The 20,913-nt window shown below is 42.3% G+C and overlaps 1 protein-coding gene across 1 annotated transcript in view; it reads right to left on the reverse strand.

Annotated features, from left to right (window-relative positions):
- The window catches only part of DOK6 (docking protein 6), a 216,345-nt gene extending 196,756 nt beyond the window's left edge, over positions 1-19,589 (reverse strand). The window contains exon 1 of the mRNA XM_090285070.1: positions 19,394-19,589. Within this exon, the coding sequence (XP_090141196.1) occupies positions 19,394-19,459 (66 nt within the window). The 5' untranslated portion in view covers positions 19,460-19,589. The remainder of the gene's footprint in view (positions 1-19,393) is intronic.
- Positions 19,590-20,913: the final 1,324 nt, after the last annotated feature.

A 20,913-nucleotide genomic window follows, 5' to 3' on the forward strand; every position in this document is an offset into this window, starting at 1 on the left:
AGTTGAGGGTTTTGTAATCTTCTAGCAGAAGGATTAATCAGTTAATACCCAACACGAACGCTCTACAAAAACATTTTTTAAGCCAGAACAATTCACCAAAGCTTTTAATAAAAATAAAGACCAAAATCCTAGCACAAATCGGACAGGGTCTTTCTCTCATTTATAATAATGTGCCAAATAAATATACCTTTAAATACCCATGACATTTAGAATTTTTAATACAGAAATGGAAAGAAGCAATAATGTAATCAAAATATTCAGGGGAAGCTGATGTTGGCGGATACATTTTGTAAATACTCTTAACCATTGCAGCCCAAGGGGAGGTTTGAGGGGACACACATGCACACACACACCTCTACGTAAGAATAACATTTTATTTTTATAAATGGCTAGTGAATCATCTCTATCTGCCGAGACCTGTGCTAGATCTTGAGAACATACAGTGAAAACCACAGAGGACGCTTGCTTTCATAAACCTTATGGCTAGTGGGGAGTACCAACAAATAAATGCATAGTTCTAAACACAAACAAAACAAGTGGAAAGAACTAAGAAGAAGCAGGATATGCCGCTGCTTTGGGAGACCCAAAGTGAACATGGTCCAACTTAGGAGGAAACTTCCAGAAAGACAGAAGTGGACTTTGAAAACGATGGTTATGAAACACGGAGAGAAGAAAAACACGTTGTTTGGGATAGATGCCACTCTTTTACCAGCTCTGTACAAGTTAAAAGACAGTAGATTCAGTAGCTTAATTGGAATGTGATGAATTCACGAAAGTGTCAGTTAACATAAACTCCTCAGACCAAGGAGCCTGGTACACAGTGTCTTCACTGTCTGTGAGTTTGATACAATTTTTTTCCTGCCCATGAAAGGGTATGAATGACTTCATATTCAACTACTGTTTCACGAGACATAATGTATATATAGAACATTAATATATTTAAGTACAAATACATTGGTCAAGCCCATCCAGTAGCTTTATATAAAGCATAAATTCATAGTTTTACTTGCATCAAAATTATTATTGGTATCTAATTATTGTTTATATGTAATATACTACTATATCAACATAGTATATATTACTAAATATTATATTGTTGATATGTTATATTAATATTCACATGTACATTTCCTTGTTTTGCACCATATCAAGGTCCCGCAGTCTCATCAGGCCCATTCTTGGTCATAAGTTTTATCATTTAATTGTGAATCTTCTCCTTGCTGTTTCTACTCAATGACTGTTGATGTCAGAGTGATCCAGTGATTACTTTAGTGTTGTAAGAGAATATTTTTTTCTATTTCTATTGCTCCTTTTGCATTTTTATTGCTCATTCTTTGGTAAAGAAGAGTTTTCTCCTCTCCCCAACAACCCTGTGTATTGTGCCAGAAAGTAAGGATGCGCTTAAAAGTTGATACATGTGTGTAGAGGACACACAGAACCAGCCGGGACTTCACCGGCCACCTGGGGGATGATTAAATATCAAAATAAATAATGAGAGAAGTTAATTATTATCAATTAATTTTTTTAAAGGATGCATACATTATATTAAAGAAATAAGAAAACGTCATTTTTAAACACAAATAACATCTGAATAGGAAAGTACCTTCTTTATTTAATAACTTTTATCCATAGATACATCAAAATGGTATAAGAGTCTCTAATAAAAAAGTATCAGTTACATATATTGAAGTCAAGCACCAGATGTAATGACGAAGTTGCTCTCGCAGTTCCTGAGGAGATTTTTTCCTGGATGCGAATCATGAAACAGTGGTCCTTGAGTTCCACGGCAGGAGGCTTCTAACTCGAGTGGCAGAGCTTAGTCATGGAGCATTAAATCTAGATGCAGAAGGTCTCCACCGAAAGCCGTAAGTAGGATGTTCCGCCTCTGGAGACAAGGCTGACTGGCCTTTAATCTTGTTTCAGACTTTGCTAGTCCCTCGCTAGGTGCCTGACTTTCTTCAAATATTCCAAGAGGTAGGTGTTAAAATTATTAAAAAGTAAAATGCTGAGAACATTGACCCCGTGACGGCATCCGTAAAGGTCAACTCTTAATTATTACTGGTGTTCGGCGTCATCGGATGATAAAATACGAGGCCCAACAAGGAGGACAAGAGGACACGCAGGCAGCAGGGTTAAACGGAGAAAAAACACCAGTTTTCAGAAAACCTGATGAGCCCTAGGATCTATCAAAAGCGAAATTTAGTTGTTACTGAAGTTCACTTTACTGAGTTTGGATTATAATAAAATAAAATATTCTAAAAGAATTTCATTTTGAAATGTATTCCTGAAAAAAAAAGTTTCTGCATAATTTAAATATACACATTCCAATGCGGTAGATATGGCTCTTGACTATAATGCTAGAATGATAATTATTTTTGCACGGAGAAAATTATTTGAAACCTGTGTTTCCGCTACTTAAAACAAATTTAGAGTCCTTAATCTCTCTGTGAAATTCTGGTTTTTAATCTGGATACATTATAGTCGTGGAAATATCTAAGAAAATTGCCATTTCAAACAATTGTTCATTCTCTTGGAGGAAGAAAAGATTAATGTTGTCATTATTTGCATTGAATTTAAAAAAGATAAATGAGTTTAAATTGCCCATAATTTAGGTTTTTGAATATAAATGACAAGTTCTTTGCCAATACAGCTGCAGGTAATTTTGCTGAAAGAGAGGGACTGCCAATATTTTACATTTTATTCTGTGGCATCTACCCCTAAAATATTCTATGCTCCTCATATGTTGTCAGTTAAAGTCCTGAGTCTCTGTGGATCTAACGTCATATCTCTATGTAAAAAATAACTTCCATATTTATCGAATGGCTCCCAACATAGCATTGTGACTCTACACGGCTGTAACAAACATGCCCCGTATACCAAACAGGAGAAAGCACATGGAAAAAAAACTCACTGAGATATTTTATAGTATGAATTATTCTTACACATGCAAATGCTATATGAATATACGAACTATAGCAATATATAACATATGGAGGCATATTTCTACTAAAATAGTTCAAGCCCTGCTCACTTTATATATTGAAACAAATACACACATGAAATTAATTTAAAGACCCTCAGTACGGCAGAGCTTTCCTGCTCTCCTAAAGAGCCAAGTAGGCCAGGTGACTTTTTACTCAGCAAGAATGGACTTCTAGAATTGCTGGACTCCTGTGATTATTGAGGGAAGCTTACCTGCTAGTTTCCACAGCATCATTTGTGGAAAAGGCTATTTTTTGGTTATTGTGTGTTCCTGATACCCTCGTTGAAGATGAATTGACCTCATCCATGTGGATATGTTTCTGGCTGGCCTATTCTGTCCCACTGGTTAACATGATGGCTTTTACCAGTACAAGACTGTCTTGCTTACTGTAGCTTTAAACTATGTTTTGAAATCAGGAAGTGTTATGGATCCAGCTTTGTTCTTCTTCCGCTGATGTGTATGATGTGTACCTGTGGTCTTTTGTGATTCTATATGAATTGCAGAATTGGTTTTTGTTTTTCATTTCTATAAAAACTGTTGTGGGGATTTCAATAAAGATTACACTGAATCTCTTGATTGCTTGGGGTGGCGTGGGCATTTAAACACTCCATGACACAGGATGTCTGGATAGTCATGTGTAAAAGAAGGAACGCTTATCTTACACCATACACAAAAAATTAAATAAAAATGGATTCAAGACTAAAAGTAAAAAGCACTTAATTCCTCATATTGTGCATTAACTTACATCTTTACAGCAGTGATGCAAAGATTCTTAATGTCATATGTCCGTAATTTAATTATTCCTAAATGAATGGAACATACCATTCATAAATGTATTACATCAAAAGCAGACTTATCTTGTACCCGACTCTTCAACACCAATCCCTTTACACACCTACAAGAGGATATCAAAAACTAACAACTGCAAACCACAAGGGACTAGCCCACAAGTCAAGTTCATTAGTCACGGGAAAGTAAGATTGAATTCGAATGATCATACATGCTGGGTAGTTAATACAGTCCAGATATACCATAATCTTGAATTCTTAACTGCTTAGCTCTTTTTTCTTTCAAGGGGTCCAGGACTGGATAATAAATTATTTCATCAGCTTAATATATAGTTTGTATTATGCAATATTTTACTTTTTAAAAATGTGGTTATCAATATAATAGCCCCTGAATAAATATTTGCTGAGAATATTGGGTCACTTTACATTGTCTCTAATACTTGATTTAAAAGATAACACATGTCAGCCCTGGCTGCTGTGGCTCAGTGGATTGAGCGTTGGCCTGCGAGCCAAGTGTCGCTGGTTCGATCTTCCAGTCAGGGCACATGACTAGGTTGCATGTCAGATCCCCAGTTGGGGGCGCAAGTGAGAGGCAACCACACAGTGATGTTTCTCTTCCTTTCTTTCTCCTTTTCTTTCTCTCTAAGAATAAAATAAACAAGAAAAAAAAAAAAGAAAGAAAAGCTATTCTTTAAAAAAAAAGAGATAACACATGTCCTCATTATCCAGTACTCGAAAATACATTAAATAAGCTCAGATTAAGAATCAAGGACCGTGTCATCAACTACTGGGGACCAATATGGAGTGACATTACCAAAATGGTATTGTGGGGGACTCCGGGCTCCATATTGGCGCAAAAGCAGCTAAAACGCTGGGAAAACGATCAGAGTTAACTTCTGCAGAGCGAGTGGAGCCCAAACCTTTGAGCCACCAAGGAAAGCTTTCTGAAGAAGGATGCTGCTGCATCGCCCTGGGAGAAGCGGGGGCAGTCTCCCACTCCCCAGACCCGCGATGGCCAGGACAAGAGCAGACCAGACTCCCGGTGCAGGCTGCTGGGCCGGAGGGGAAACGTGGGCATTATCCTGAGAGAGAGTGGTTGTGTTGTTGACCTGTCTGAAGCTCCCCGAGTGACCAGCGTAGGGAGAATTCATCTGAATCGGGGCAATCTCAGGGCTAGGGTAGCATATTCCAAAAGCACTCGAAGGCAAAAGAACTGGCCACCAAAGCCTGGGTGAGGGATAACAGGACAAGCAATAGACCAAAAGTCCAGGGAAGAAGAGGTCAAGAGAAGAGATATGTGGAAAAATAAGAGCAATCGAGAAGACCAGATACACGCTCAGGGCTGTAAACCTGCCCTTCCAAAAGCTGAGGGTCAGCTAAGCACTCACTTCTCTTACACCTTCTGGCTGGGAAGCAGAGGCTAAGGTGGAGCTGCGAATGGGCTGGCTAAGTACTGAAGCATGCAGGAAAAATAAGAAAATTATAGAGACTAGAGCAGAGATAAATGAAACAGACAATAGAAAAACAACAAGAGAATCAACAAAACCTAAAGTAGGTCCTTTGAAAGCAAGATGAAAAAACTGACAACCTTCAGCTATATTATCCAAGGCAAAAAGGGAGAAGACTCAGATTATTAAAATCAGAAATGGGAATGGGACGCTGTTACTATAGAATTTATAGAAATAAGAAGGATTAAAAGAGAGATGATGAAAAATGCTATGCTAAAAAACTTAGAAGACCTACATGAAATAGACCAACTCCTAGAAACACAAACTACCAAAACTAATGAAAGAAGGAATAGAAAATACAAATAAATTTACAATTGTTTAAGAGATCGAATCAGTAATCAACCTCCACCCCTTTAAAAAAGCCCAGAATCAGCTTCACTGGTGAACTTCACAATATTTTCAAACAAGAATTAACACCAATCCCTTTCCAACTCTTCCAAACAATAGCAAAGGAGGAAGAAGCACACCTTCCTCATTTGACCAGGAAGGAATTACCTTGATACCAGTGCCAACAAAAGAAATCATAAGGAAGCGACGGACCAATGCTCCTTATGAAAGTAGATGCAAAAGCCTTCAACAAAATGTTAGCAAACTGAATCCAATAGCATATTAAAAAATTATATACCATGACTAAGTGGGATTTATCTCAGGGATGCAAGTGTGGTTCAAATTCGGAAAAGCAATCAAAGTAATACACCAGAATATCACATGATCATCTCAATTGATGCAGAAGAACATTGGACAAAATCCAAAACCTTGTCCTAATAAAAACACTCCATGAACTAGAAATGGAAGGACATTTCTCAACCTAATGAAGGGCATCTGTGAGAAATCCAGAGCTAACATTACACTCAACGGTGAAAGTCTAACAACTTTTACTCTAAGATCAGAAACAGGACAAGGATGAACACTTTGGCTACTGGTGGTCCACATTGAACTAGGTCTAGTCAGAACTCCTTGACAACAAAAAAATCAAAGGCATCCAAATTAAAGTAAGCAAAGCAAAAGTATGTATATTTGCAGAAGGCTTGATCTAAAAATTTGAAAAGATACACACACTCACACATACAATACCTGTTAGGGCTAATAAACAAATTCAGCAAAGTGACAGTATATAAGATCAACATAAAAAAATCAGATGGATTTCTATATACTGGCAATTAATTTTATGAAATGAAATTAAGAAAACAATACCATTTATAATATCAAAAACATAATACTTAGTAATACATTTAATCAAAGTGGAAGACTTGTAAAGTAAAACTACAAAATATTCCAAAATTAATTTAAGACCTAAATAAATGGAAAGACATCCCATGTTCATCGATCCCAGCAAGTGATTTATGTCGTCAATGCAATTCCTATCAAAATCCCATTGGCATTCTGCAGACATTTATATAAGTCAAAATTCAATATAGAACTGTAAATAGCCCTAAATAGCTAAAATGGGGTATTCAGTTCCCAATTTTAAAATTTACTATAAAGCTCTACCCAGGACTTGGGTCACCATCTCCAGGGGAGGTGATGTCTGAGAATTTGAATTGGCAAATGTAGTGGAAGAATACTGCAGGTCTCTGTGTAGGGCGCGACACAAGCCACTCCCCGACACAGGACAGGGTCAGCAGCAGGCAATTCTGCGTGTCTAGAGAGTACGTATAGGGCACAGGAAAATGTGGGACAGGCAGGGCCAGATCCTGAATGGTCTTGAAGTCACATTGAGTTTAGACTTGATCTACAGCGCCATCAAGTCAGCGAACAGAATTTGGAAATGAATGTAACACACATCGTACTCCAACTATGACCTTTTTTAGGCAGAGAGATCCCAAAAGTGGATATGGATTCAGCTCTCTCCAGCTTAGAAGGGGTAACTTCTGTCTTAAGCAGCTGTGGCCAAGAGTGGGGACCGCTGGTACCAATAGTAATATCATAATTACACCTTCTTTTATAGTACTTTACTTGCATCATTCTTCTCAATGATTTCACGCATTTAGTCTTCACCCCAACACCGTTTTGCAAAGGAGAAAAGCGGAGAACAAAGAGAAGATCAATTTCCACCATTGCCGGTAAGCGCCGGAGCGAAGCCAGGTGTTAACCCAAGACTGTCTTGCTGTGGAATCCCCGCCCTTAACCAGGAAGCCATGGGATCCTCATTACGTCGCCTAAAGGCTCTGCCTGCGCTTGCTCGCTGAGAGAGGAGCTATACATTCACAGGTAATCCATGTTCATGTTCAGACACTAAAATATTTCTATAAATAAATTTTAGACTATCAATATGCAAAAAAAAATCAATATGCAAAAATCATTTTCAGAACTCTACAGCTTCTAATTTCTAAATTCAGACCCTGAATCTACTAATACATTTATTGTGAGGTAGACTACTCTATATGTGTCTGCTTTATACCAAGTGACAAAATTTGAGTCATCATCATTATTTTTAGATAAAATCAGTGTGAAGTAACTTTTACACTCCACTGATGCGTGTATTAATTCAACAAATATTGATGGAGCACCTCCCACAGGTCACCTTGTGTTATCAGGATGCGGTGAGGACCACGGAGGTGGCCTATAACCTCAGGGAGCTTAGTGGGAGAGAGAAACACTAAGAAAACATATATCCTTTATATATAATTGAAGACTAAGATATTTGCTATGAGGAGAAAATAGAAGTATTTTCAAGACAATAATCAACATGTAAAGTATCAAGCAGAAATTAAATTTCTATTGCTGAGAAATAACCCGCCAAGCATATTAAGAATCCTCAAAGATAGCTAAAAATTAAAAGCAGCACATAACAGGTAACTTGTAAACATTCGTAAGAAGAGAAAATTTACTCTATTTTAAGGAAAGAGAATAAAACAAGTCCAAAATAACATTAATGGTGAAATTAAAAATATAATAATAAGATACAAGGTAAAAGAAAGTCTGATTAATTATGCAGAGTTTGTACACAATTTAGGATTATCCAAATCCTCCGCCACCTTTATTCTGTTTTCCTACCTCATCTGTGCAAATCCCAGGGTAACCATATTTTAATCCCCAGCTTAAACGTTATCTCCTTTCCGAAGTATTTTTCTGAACTCTGCCCTCCTTCCAGCTAGAACAATTTGTCCTCTTCTCTCAGGGTCGAAAATACTTTTTTGTGTCTTTCTTAAGGCTCTCAAAACCCTTGGGGCTGCATTATGCATTCCGGCATCTCACTCCTACCTGGGCCGTCTCTTCATATCACGGAACACCTGGAGTGCTTTTCACCTGCACCAGCTGTTCGATGAACAATGCCCGTCTGTATCCCCTGGCCATTGATAGTTCCATTATAAGAAGGAATAACAGATTTGTATCCCCGTTTACTGCTACATGCATTTTCTGGTGGGCCAAATAATAGAATTCTCTGATTCAGAAATAACTTGTACATTTAAGTTATCTAGGCCGCCCATGCCTGAATGAGTCATTGAGGGTAAGTTTGGTATGGTTTGGACATTCTTTCTTTGTAAGAAATATAGTTCAAAACCGTTCAGATTAAATTTTACATCAATAGATGTTATATACAGAGGTGAGGTATTAAATGCATTTTCTCTTATCTACCAATGTTTCCAAATACCTATCACAACGTGATACAATGGACTGAAAAGGAACAACGTACCATATTCTTTTGCTCCAAAAGACGCACATTCCCCCACCCCAAAAGTGCGTGTGTGGGAAATGTCTGTGCGTCTTATGGAGCCAATATTGCATCTCAGACCGTGATGTGTAGTACTGACCTGTCAGCGGTGGCGACAGCTGTTAGAAGAGGAAGCGGTGGGCCCACGCGAAACCCCTGGGGACACTTAAATGTCCCACTTTCCTGCTGAATCTCAGGGCATCTGGTCAGCTGCCGTCTGCCTCTGCCCATCACCCAGGACCTGGGAGAGTGCAGAGAGTCACCTGACGCTCCCAGCTACAACCGCTGACCTGTTGAACCAGCTGAGGCTAATAACGGGCATGAGGCTCAGTGCCAATTGCCCATTGCCTTTGACGCTGGGTGGGGCCTGTGTCAGTAGAACCGCCTCCAATCACCAATCACTGCGTCTTAAGCTCTGCCAATCATGAGAGGCAGATGGGTGGAGCTGAAGTAACATGTTCTCGGCTGGCTCCTGGCTCCGTTAGATGCTACAGCTGTCTCGCCTACCTCCATACTGTTCCCAGTGCACCCCAAACTTCTGTGTGAGGAGGCCGTCGGTAACTGGGTGAGCAGCCATGAATGCTGACATTTGTAGTGTATAAAGGGGGTTATGGTGGGGTCACTGTTTTAGTAGTAACACAGGCCCTGAGGGGACTAAGGGAGATCACTAGCCGTAACAGGCACTGGGGGTCGTCCGCCAGCACCTGTAACGAGGATAGTGATCCTCTCAGTGACTGTTACAACTAGTGATACCGCTTAACTCCCTCAATGCCTGTTATTAAAGGCCCCCATAAACTCTGACACTAGCGATGATGAGTTCTTGGGGTTCCCAGAAAACTAGAAGAGTCCTTGAACCTTAAAGTCTCTCCTCGTTTGTTAACGACAGTGATGATGGTTCTTAATACCGCTGTTGACTGCTGTTCACTTTCCATGGTTGAAATAGTATTCTGTTCTATTTTCTTAAATATTTTAGTGCACCATTGGGTTCAGAATATTTTTTTTTCTTGTTTTCCTCCTCTAAACCTGGGTGTGTCTTATGGTCAGGTGTGTCTTATAGTGCGAAAAATATGGTAATTATAGAATTTCAAAAAGTAAGCCCTGGTATAGCAGAATGTTTGCCATGCTTTTGGATATTTTTGACAGTAACACAGTATTATAATAGTATCTGCCATGAAATGTTACTTTAATATCACTGGGTATTGATAGAAGGGTGATTTTTCTTTGTTGACTATTAGGAGTGATTTAATATGAATTTGAAAAACACACAAAAGTTACCAGGAAAAAGAAGGTATATAGAATGATTTTGAAAAGTTTAATTTTAGTGTGTTTCTTTCCTCTATTGTAATTTGAAACACTTAAAGCACTCACCGGTTTTTAAACTAGCCTGCTGGGCACCTAGCAGTGGGGTCTGAAGTACTTCAAGAGCTACTGAACTCCCGCACCACTTGGAACGCGTACTGAAGCTTCGTTTGGACAACGCAGACTTGTTTTTCTCTTCCAAGAAAGCAGCTGCAAATAAAGCCCATCTTTCCTTGTTTCATGTTCCATGTCTTCCAAAGTCAAGGGAAACAAAACACATTGTTTACTAAGAAGGGAAGTCCAAGAAGAAAAAGCGATTTGTGTTGAAAAGTGAAACAACTGACAACCCAAAATTCTCCGCAGAAAAAGTCCCTGCAAGAGGATCTCTGTGGAACGAATGAAAAACTGGAAACATGTCCCAAACGAGCTCTCCCCAGCTATGAACCTTGTGCCTACTTTTCCATCAGAAGTCCAAGATCCTCCAAAACTCCCCCATCGAATCGGAGGTACCCTCAGATGCTCAAGCTCCGAAAAGAAGTACAAAAGTCAGTAAGAAACAGTTAAAAGGCACAAAGAAATGGGAAATGGATTCACCCCAGTGGCACTACCACGTGCAAATAAAAAATCTTCTTATATTTGCGGCGACACAGTTAGTGCACCAGCGCTCTTTCGCCATTCGCCATGCTCCGGCAACACTTCACAGGACAGAACATCTGAGGTCAAACAATACACAGGAAAACATGTGGCACAATCCCCCAATGGGCAATTCCTGCAGCTCATTCCATGTCTGTGCTATCGCTGGTTCCTTCCGAGTCACAGAAGTGACTATATTTAAATAATTCCTGAGACGGAACACTCCACCTGTCCTTCCAAGCTGGTTACACTCGGGTCTTTAAACAGGAAAGATGTCCCTGTGTCTTTTCTGCTGAGACCCAGCGCAAAGGCTGCGCGCCCCCGTGCGCACTGAGCCTTTCTGGGTCCTGCTTACCGGAGACCAGCAGGGCGGCGCCCTTTGCCAGCAAATGCGACAGACCTACATCCTCAAGTGCAGCGTGAGACCTGGAGGGATGTGCGCTTTAGCTTTATCCGGGACAATATTTGGCTGCTGTTTGGGTTTTAAAATATTTTTATTACCTTCTAATTAACTTATAAAATTGGATGCAATAGACAAATAAAACATTGTTCACTTAAAGGTCACCTCCAGCTCTCCCGTCAGTTCTATTGCAGCATGCTGGGGGTTCTTGCAAAGTATCTGAAAACTTCTCAGATGTCAAAACTATTATTTTTTGCCATTCAATTAAATCATAATTGAAAAAAAAATTCACTGAATCTCAAAAGAATTCAGGGAGTAAAACTGAAGCCTGCTTTTTAAGAGTGTATGACTACCAGAAGCAGTGTTCAGTGAGCATTAATAAACACAGAGTTACCAGACCCCCTAGAAAACTTGAGTGTGTTCTACTCCATTTTTAAGATAAGTGCAGATTCTATTAACATAGACAAAGGAGATTCACACCCACTAGAACACATACAATCAAGCTCTTTATAGAAAACTGAGTGAGTAGAAGACAGTGTCTATAATTTTACCCCCACCACTGTTTCCACAAGCTGCCACTTTCATGACTTTGCAATAATCAAAACCATTAAAGCAAGCAAATAACTGAGTTCTGAGGTCAAGCAGACATGTCCCCCGCCTTAAAGCCTTGACTTAATAACACTTATTTGGCCAGAAAGGACAATGCATGCTCACTTGATCTTTAATTAGGGAGCTACTCTTTAACTTAATTCATTTTATGTATTTCAAGCGCTGCACAAATAAGCGTTTTCTAATGAACATTTAAAAATTGTATTAATATATGCTTTAAATAAAATTTTATTTTCTTCCATTAGTAATTTTTTTTTCTTCTTTTTGAGGGGGAGTTTAAAGATATAAACTCTGAACTCTAATTTCTATGTATCAACACCAACAAATGTATTATTACTGCTGCCTGTAGTCACTATTTAATTACCTGAACTGTAAGATTAATTTTACATATTGAACCCTTGTTGAAATACAGAAATATGCACACCTATTAAACAATCAGCTTAAAGTAATTTTCACTCTTCACTCAGTTTATCAATAGGTTTGGGGTCTTTTAACCACTTTAAAATGTCAGCGATGAGCTGGTTTAGTTTAATAACTTTTTGAGACACATTTCACTAAATTTAAACTTTATTATAGAATATTTCAGTGTTTAATTATACTATAGCCACAAGTTCCCTTTTTTGTTTCTTTTTCTTTGGTTATTATAATTTATACTTATATTAATAGAGTCCTATAATCTAATGGCTGTCGCTTTAAAGAAACAGTGCTTAAATGCAGTTGTTATTTTTAATCCATGTAACCCATGACCCCTTCGCCCTGCCCAGGTTACTCTGTCCCCTTGGCCAATACCTCTCCCATACCTGCCCAATGAGCTCCGCCACTTCATCAGCACTAACTCGAATGCCTCCATGGTTCCGAAGTCTTCTTGGTTTCCAACTGTGGCGTTCCCTTCCATTTGCCTCTCTGCCTCCCCTGGCAAAAGGCACGAGACCTCAATATATTCAACACCTAATTAATGAGTCACTGTTAGATACCAGATATGCAATAAGCAAAAGCTTTTGTGTAAACCAGCAGCAACCAATTAGATAATATTTAAAACAAAGACAAAAAAAACAATTCAAACAACAACAAAAACGTTAAGTACATAAGAATAAATAAACATAATATTGAAAGTACAACTTTGAAAACATAAAAAGTAGGACTTGCCTAACAGGCCCATGGATACGCATGTTGAATAAATGGAGGTGGGAAACTGCCTGTCCATATGGAGATGAAGAGATTCCAAACTTAAATCTAAAAATAAGGATTAATTCCAGGTTGATTAAAACTCTAAATGCACACAGATTTCCATGAAAACGACAGGATAACATAGAAAATAGCAATTTTATGTTACAGTGAGGAATGACTTTTTAATTAAGACACAAAAAGTATAGGCCACAAAGAAAATACATAAAGTGATTTCACTAAAATTTAAAATATCAGTAAGACACAGGAGACCATGAGAAAATTATAAAGACCAGCCCTAACACAGGTGTAGGTTGTATAGTTTATAACTACAAAAGAACAGTGCTCCAAATAGAGAGCGCGAGCGTGTATCTTGACATCAGGCAGAAAGACGGGCAGTGAAATGGAAGAGATAACCCACAAACCAGGAAAACTGATGCATCAATGAACCCATGAGAACATGTTCAAACTGCAGGGAAGTACAACTTTAAAACCCTCATTCACCCAAGGGAGGGAACCGCCTCACCCCACCAGGTGCTGGCGAGGAAGCAGAGTGAAGGGGACCCAGTGAGGGAGCATCTGGGGACAACTCTGGGAAGCACAGGAGTGGGTATGTACCAACCTATGCCGAGCAAATCCATCTCTATGCGTATAACCTGAAGAAACCCTTGCCCACTGGCATTCGGAAATACTTCTACAAAGAAAAGGCATACAGAAATCAAACGAATGAACTATATATCACAATGATTAGATCTCAAAAACATAATCAAGTATGTTTCAGGAAGTCATACTGTATGATTCTGATTATATCAAGTTGAAACTATATGAAGCAACAGCATATATTAAAGAGATATAAAAATGTACAAAGTATAGAAAAACTACGTGCACAGAGTTACAAACATAAGTTTACTTTTTTTTTTTTTTTTTAAGTTTACTTCTGAAGTTACTGTGTTGGGACATGTAAGGACCTCAAGTGTATCCATTTTATAACATTTCTTTTTTAAGTCTGAAGAAAATGTAGCAAAACATTATGTTTATAAAAGGTTTATGTTCTCTGTATATCTGAAATATTTCATAATTTAAAGAAATATGGAAGTATCAATTACTGTTGAGTATATGATTAAAGAAGTTCTCTCGTTTCATTGCTTCTGGGCTTATAAATTATTACAATTACTTGTGAGCAATCTGAAAACTTCTAGTAAAGTAAAAAGGTACATGCTTTAAAAACCAACAACTCTGCTTTACCAACATCACGTACCCTGGAGGACCTTGAATGCATGGGATTGAAGAGAATTATGTACGCATATCTGCTGAAGCACAAACAGAAAAGCCTTATAAATGTCCCCCAAGAGAGGGAGCGTAGCTTATTCATGCAGCAGAAGGCAATAAAACCGTGGACGTGAACAAACGGGATCTACGTGGGAGCAGAGAAACACTGACTACAACCGGGGAGTGTGTTGAATGGCAAGAGATTCAAATGGGCCTTCGACTCAGCATTTTTCTATCTCAAAAACTTAAGGCAAAAAAAGATACTGTGATCATATGGGTAAAATATGGGTAGTTTGTAATATGAGTCTGTAATTTCCAGCATGCTTGGAATATTACATAATTTTAAAATCCTTAAATGAAACAATGGTAGGTATTGTGGATAGCTCTGAATTACAAGTTTAAGTTTAATTATTACTCTAGGTAATGAGAAACCATGGGAAAACTTAAGAGGGGGAATTATATGTTTCAAACTGAAATTTAGGAAAATTACTCTGGCAGGACTACAAAGGTAATCCAGCAGGCAGGCAGTAAAAACAACCATTGGGAAGTCCCATCAACGTCTGGACTTAAAGTTACAGAAAAAGAATGTCAATTGGAAAGAGAGCACAGATGACACTCCCAGGTGGCACCAATAAGATGTGCCATTTGGGTGTGTGTAGTGACTCAGAGAAAGGGAAGATCCCATATTGTCTCTGAGAGCTGATACTGAATCATTTTTAAATGAGTAGCAATGCTGATAGCAGCATCTCCTTACATGTTTTTATGTGACAGGCGGCTAGTTTGGGAAGAAGAAGAGTATTTCTATTTGGACTCGTTCATTGGTTGGGGTGCCCAACAGGTACCAAGCAGGAAATGTTTCTTAGAAATTGGACACGCAGATCTGGAGACTGGAAGTGAGAAGAACATTTAAAATAGCTACTTTAGAGAAGTCTTTTTGCACGTGGGAACAGAACTGTTGGGCTCGGTCTAAATACGGATTGGAAGGGACAGAGGACAGGATGTTAAGAAACATCGCATTGGGAGGACTGTGGTAATGGTGGGGACTGGGGCAGCGGGAGGAGGACGGGAGTCAGTGAATGACTTGGTGAGAAGGGGAGACACAGTGTAGGGGTCCTTGCCCCTGAGCACATGGGCCAGCAGTAGCAGAAGCACATGAAGTTTATTTAAGGCTGGAAATTGGCAAGATACATCCAATGGAAGGTCCAGAAGTGCAGGGTTTTCTAGGTCCTATTACCTATGCTGCTGGTATCTGACACAAATTAAAGTGACATGTAAAACACTGACAGAGAAGAGCTAGTGTGACACAGACAAGGAGGCCCCACAGGCCCGGAGAGGAAATATGGTGGCCCGGCACCTCCATGCAGGTGCTCCATTGCATGACACCCTTGCAACCTCCTCTCTGGTTCTTGTGGCTTCACGCCCATCCACCCAGACAAGCCATTTTGCCAGTCTAATAACTAAAACTCCAGGTTAAAATCTGACTGCACCTTCCTCCTGCGACTGTATCAGATATAAAACCGGACAAAGCAGTTTGCCAAAGCAAAGAGAAGTGCCATCCCAAAGAAGGGACATTAAATACAAAATACTCCGAAATAATGATGTTCCTTCATTGTGGCAAGTCAAGTCAGTGTCTGTTGTTTAGAAACCCAGTGTCAGTAGGTAAAGGGGTGGGGTCTATCACGAACCCGGCTTGTTGCATGGGGGTGGGGTGGGGGTAAAAGTAGGTTTACAGTTTTTCATGTGAAAATTAACACAATAATTAATAAACAATTATGCAAGACGAAACTCTGTGTTTTGTATACTTGCAACTGTAAACCTACTTTTGACCTACCCTGTATTCTTGGAAAGACTGATACACTCTACGGAAAAATTAACACAGAATTGAAAAAAATGATTATAAGAGTTATATCATTATACAATACTTCTAATGATTTTATACCTTTAAAACTTAATGCTTTAATAAATATTTTTAAAGGACAAGACTAAAATTCAGGAACATGATTCTATTTTTTTCCTCAACATTTTTTTTTTTTTAATGAAGAAAAGTTGAATAACTAGTTAAGACAGAGTTCAAAGCCAAACATTCAGAAAACGTTTCCACACTTACTACTTCACCCAGGTAGTCAGGTAAGGCACTGTCCTCAGCCGTTAACACTAGAGCATCTAAGAAGACACATGGCTGCTTCTATCCCTTCAGCCTGGAGGGGCCTGGACCGCACATCAGAACACCTCATTTCAATACATGTTTTCTTTCACGTCATGACAATCTGATACAACTGGCCTCGCAGTTGGGCCTTTTTCAACCCCATTAGAATATTATGAAATTAGGTCTTTGAAAGCATGTTATGGCCATAAAAAAAAAAATCAAATATCTGTGCATATTTAATGAGAATTATTTTAATTTTGAAATTTAGTTTTGGACATGAACCATAGAAAAATCATCATATATCTTTTGAGTTAAAAATAGTTTATTTGGACAAGTCCACTGTTCTGAGTCCATAAGATTAGTAATATGTATTATTAACCACGAAAATGAAATGTTTACATAATTCCTACTCCTATGATTTTGGGTATGGCTATACATGTTCATTTTTAAGGCAACTATTTGCTTAGAGTTGCATGATCTCATGGGAATCACTTATCAAGCTTCACAGAACCATGTGTGAAGTTTTGTCATTTGAATTCACCCTTGTGAATACTAGAATATTCTGAATAGAAGCATCTCTAAAGACTTTTTAAACAAATAATATTCTCCAAAAGTGTCAACGTTAATATAGTTTAATATTTGAAGGTTAAAACAACAAAAACTGTTTCAACACCGACCTCTGCGAAGTTCACATTTCTCTAGTACAAATGGGACACAAAATAGTTCCTCGGTGGATAAAAATGCTTTCACTGTTTTCCAGTAAGGCTGTGTCTTACGCAGACATAACTCTCAGCAGCGTGTCCGGGAAAGGGCACCTTTGAAAATGGAGACACCACACGTCCGCACGCACATCTTTAGGGGAGATGGAATTCTGGAATTCTAACCGGGCATTGCAAAGGCTGATAATGCCATGGTTACCCAAGAAGCGTTCACTGTTCTTCCCGTGGATCCTATCTTTCAATGAGGTTGCCCATTCCATTCGCTTTTAGTGTATGCAATCCTGGAAAGCTCGCGTGGGGGAGGAATCCAGGGGACGCCAGAGCCAAGCGCGCAGGGTGGCGAGTGCTCTGTGCGGTGGCAGTCCTCGGTGGCATTTTCAGGTGGACCGCGGCTCCGCGCTCGTGAGCACACGCACATCTCCATCACCCAGGGGCTCACAGCATTTGAGGTGTCAGACACACCCGAGAGTCCCAGCAGAAGGACGAGCAAGCACTATGAACAAGCACCGCGCGGGAGAAGAAAGAGCTTCAGAGGCCGAGTTCCTGAAATGGTCCTCGCCTCCAGGTCGAGCGCTGCACGTCCTTCCTGGGCTGACGGCCCAGCGGGGACAGGTCTGAGCGCAGCTTCCCGGGCACCGAGGAGCCATCCGTTAGCCTCCTTCCCGGACAACCGCGGCTTCTCACGTGGCTTCTCGCTTCTCTCCCGGGAAAAGAACGAGGCGCACGCTTCTCCCCAAGAGCAGCTACCGAAACCCCGCTGGGGTTTGCACCCCATCGTCCAGCGCCAGGCTGGGGGCAGGGGCTGCGCACTCCCCTCTCGCCCAGACCTGCTCAAGTTCCAGAATGGCTTCCTTGTGTCCTTGAGGGACAGTCTGCATCACGAACGTGAAACCCAGAAGAGGCCGCATAAAGAGGCAAGTCGGCTTCTCCCCTGCCTCCAACACGCGCGTCCAACTCCCCGCAAAGCGACTCCTTCTGGGCGCCTGGCGATCCTTCCTCTCGAAGGGACTTCACCCTACCTTAGTTCAAATTTCTGAAAACACATTTATCTCTTCTTTTGTCCTTACTGATAACATTAACGAGGTTCTCCCTCCTTTCCCCCTTTCCGGATGGATGGTAGTATTCCTCTGTTCAGATGGGAACAACGTCCGGAATGTTCTCGTCCAAGGCTACTTTGCCCCAGGATTCCGGAGCTTTCGGAGCAGGAAGTTTGAGAACAGTGATGTGGACAGATATCCCAGGAATCCAGAAAAAGGGGAGGGGGGGGGGCCTTACCGCCCCCAGCTGGCGTTTACCTTCCCGCCCCAGCCCAGCCTGCGCAAGGCTGGCTCCGGCGCCCACCCCCACGCTGCGCTGCCCCGGGACCTCGTGCCGGTCGCTCCCACCTTTTCCCACGTCCCCCACGTGTGCGCAGCTCTCGGCTCAGTTGCTGCCCCTCCTCTCCTGCCCGCTCCTGTCCATACCCCCAGGTCCTCCACGACCGTCCACGAGTCCTTCTTACATCCTCGTCTGGTCACTGCAGAAGTTCTGAACCCCCGGGGTCTACACTGCTTCTGTCCCATGTCAGGCAGAGAGCATCTTTCAAGAAAAAAAACTATGGAAGGATCTCCGCGAACTTTGCTGTCGCGAACGCTCCCGTGCCAGCGGCCGCGAGCACATACCTGCCTGCACCCGGGCGCTGGTACACCTGTCCGGGCGCACACTTGGCCAAGGAGCCAGCCGGCGGGTAACCCGCTCAGGGCGCCTTGAAGTCGCTGGCCGTCAGCGGCAGAGACACGCGGTGCTGCGTGGGCATCAAGAACATTTCGAAATGGGCTTGGGAAGCGGGGACGAGAAAATGGTGATTCTAAACACACAGCCCGGCAGGTCTGCCCACCCCCTGCACTGCTCTGAGAACAGAGCACGGTGGGTCGCACTGTGTGTAAACCGCCCTCCAGGCACATTCATCTCGGACCTGACAGTCCCTGTCGACTACTTGACTTCTCAGTCTGGGAGCAAAGCAGCCTGGCGCACAGGGAGATGGGGACCGAGGCGCTCCCCGGCGCCCTCAGCCCAGCGTGCCGAGCCCCGGAGGCAGGCGCGGGCCGGGACGCCCAGCAACAAGCAGGCTGTCGCCGGGCGCTGCCCCCGTCCCCGCGCCAGCCGCCTCTCCCAGCCCCCCGCTCGGCCGGCCCGAGCCAGGCGGGCGCAGGGAAGGAGAAAGCCCAGCGAGCCACTCACCCCCAGCTTCCTGCTGCGGATCTTCACGTAGCCCTGCTTGACGATGTCGTTAAAGTTGGAGGCCATGCCAGCGCGTTTGGCGTCCGAGAGTCCAGAGCCGCCGTCCGCCGCCGGGTCCTCGCCGGTCCCGCATCCAGCCAGCCGCAGCCAGCCGCGCGCCTCCGCCTAGCGCCCCCGAGCTCCCGCCGGCGGCGGGGACGGGATGCGGACGGCAGGGCGCGGCGGACAGGGACACGGCCTGGCGCCGCAAGCAGCGCCTGCCCGCGGCGTGCGGGTCCCCGCCTTCGCCCCCGCCGCCCCTGCAGCCCCCTCGGGCTGGCCCCTCACTCGGCGGCGCAGCGCCGGCCGCAGCGCACCATCTAGGATCCCTGGCGCGGGGGGAGGGAAGGGGCGGGGGGCGGGCCGATTTGCCGCCTCGGCTCCCTCCCCCCTGCCCCCCCCTGGGCCGGCGGGGTGGCTGCGCTGGGAGACGCTAGCCAGACGCGCTCCATCACCGCCCCCCCGCTTCCAGCGCCCGCTGCTCCCACCCGGCTCCCCGGCCCACCGCGCGCCGGGTGCCAGATTCCTGAGGACAAGCTCCTCATTCTCGGGCTCTTGATCTCCACTCCTAACTGGACCCCGGGAAAGGGCGGGCAGCGGGGGTGCTTCAAAGGACAGAGGCAACCGGGAGCGAGACAACTGTGTATGGCAAGGGCCGTGTTTACAGTGCATTTCTGTCCCCGGGCACAGGCTCGCCTGCAGGTCTTTGCCCCGTTAGGGAGCGTGGCGCCGCGCCAGGCCCTTCCCGGTGCACACAAAGAGACCGGTGGTGCGCATGTGTCTAATCCCGCCGCCGCTGGAGACGCGGGGCACCCGGGCCGGGCAGCCGGGGCCAGAGGGGACGGATTTCTGCACGCGTGTTGGTTAACTGGGACCGAAAGTGCCTCGTGGCTTTTCGTTTTCTAGGGGGAAATGGGGGCAGTAGCTGTGGGTTCAAACGATGTATTGTACTGATCAACTTGTAAAAACAGAACAATGAAGAACTTTCTCCCCTTAATGTAGGAGCGCATGACATTTTAAAATAAGCTATTCTCTATAATAAAGAAATTGTCACTTAAAATTGTATCATTTTTATAAGATTCAAGGGGAAAATAGAAAGTATTGAATCCTGGCTGGGGGCAATGTATATATTTTTAGCTACAGGAATGTGAAAATATAACAATTATTACTAAATACTAACGGTAATCCTTAATAGCATAGGATGTTTTTAATTAAGAAAATATGTATAAAGATTAAAAAATGTTATGACTGACTCCTTTATAGAATCTGTTAATAAAACTTCAAAAGATTGTATTTATATCTGCTCATTATAGGGAGCAGCATCTTTTTCATGTTTTCAGTTAAAATGTCTTGGCCCTATGGGGAAGATAATAATATTAAGAGAAAAAGGACATTGGCTAATTGAGGCGGAAAAGAAAACAATATGAGAGCTGGAATAACAAAGGAGCAGAGGTTTTTTTCCTCCATCCAGAGTCTCCATC

Source organism: Furipterus horrens, unplaced genomic scaffold (assembly GCF_987537825.1).
Source record: "Furipterus horrens unplaced genomic scaffold, mFurHor1.1.pri manual_scaffold_8, whole genome shotgun sequence".
Classification (NCBI taxonomy): Eukaryota; Metazoa; Chordata; class Mammalia; order Chiroptera; family Furipteridae; genus Furipterus; species Furipterus horrens.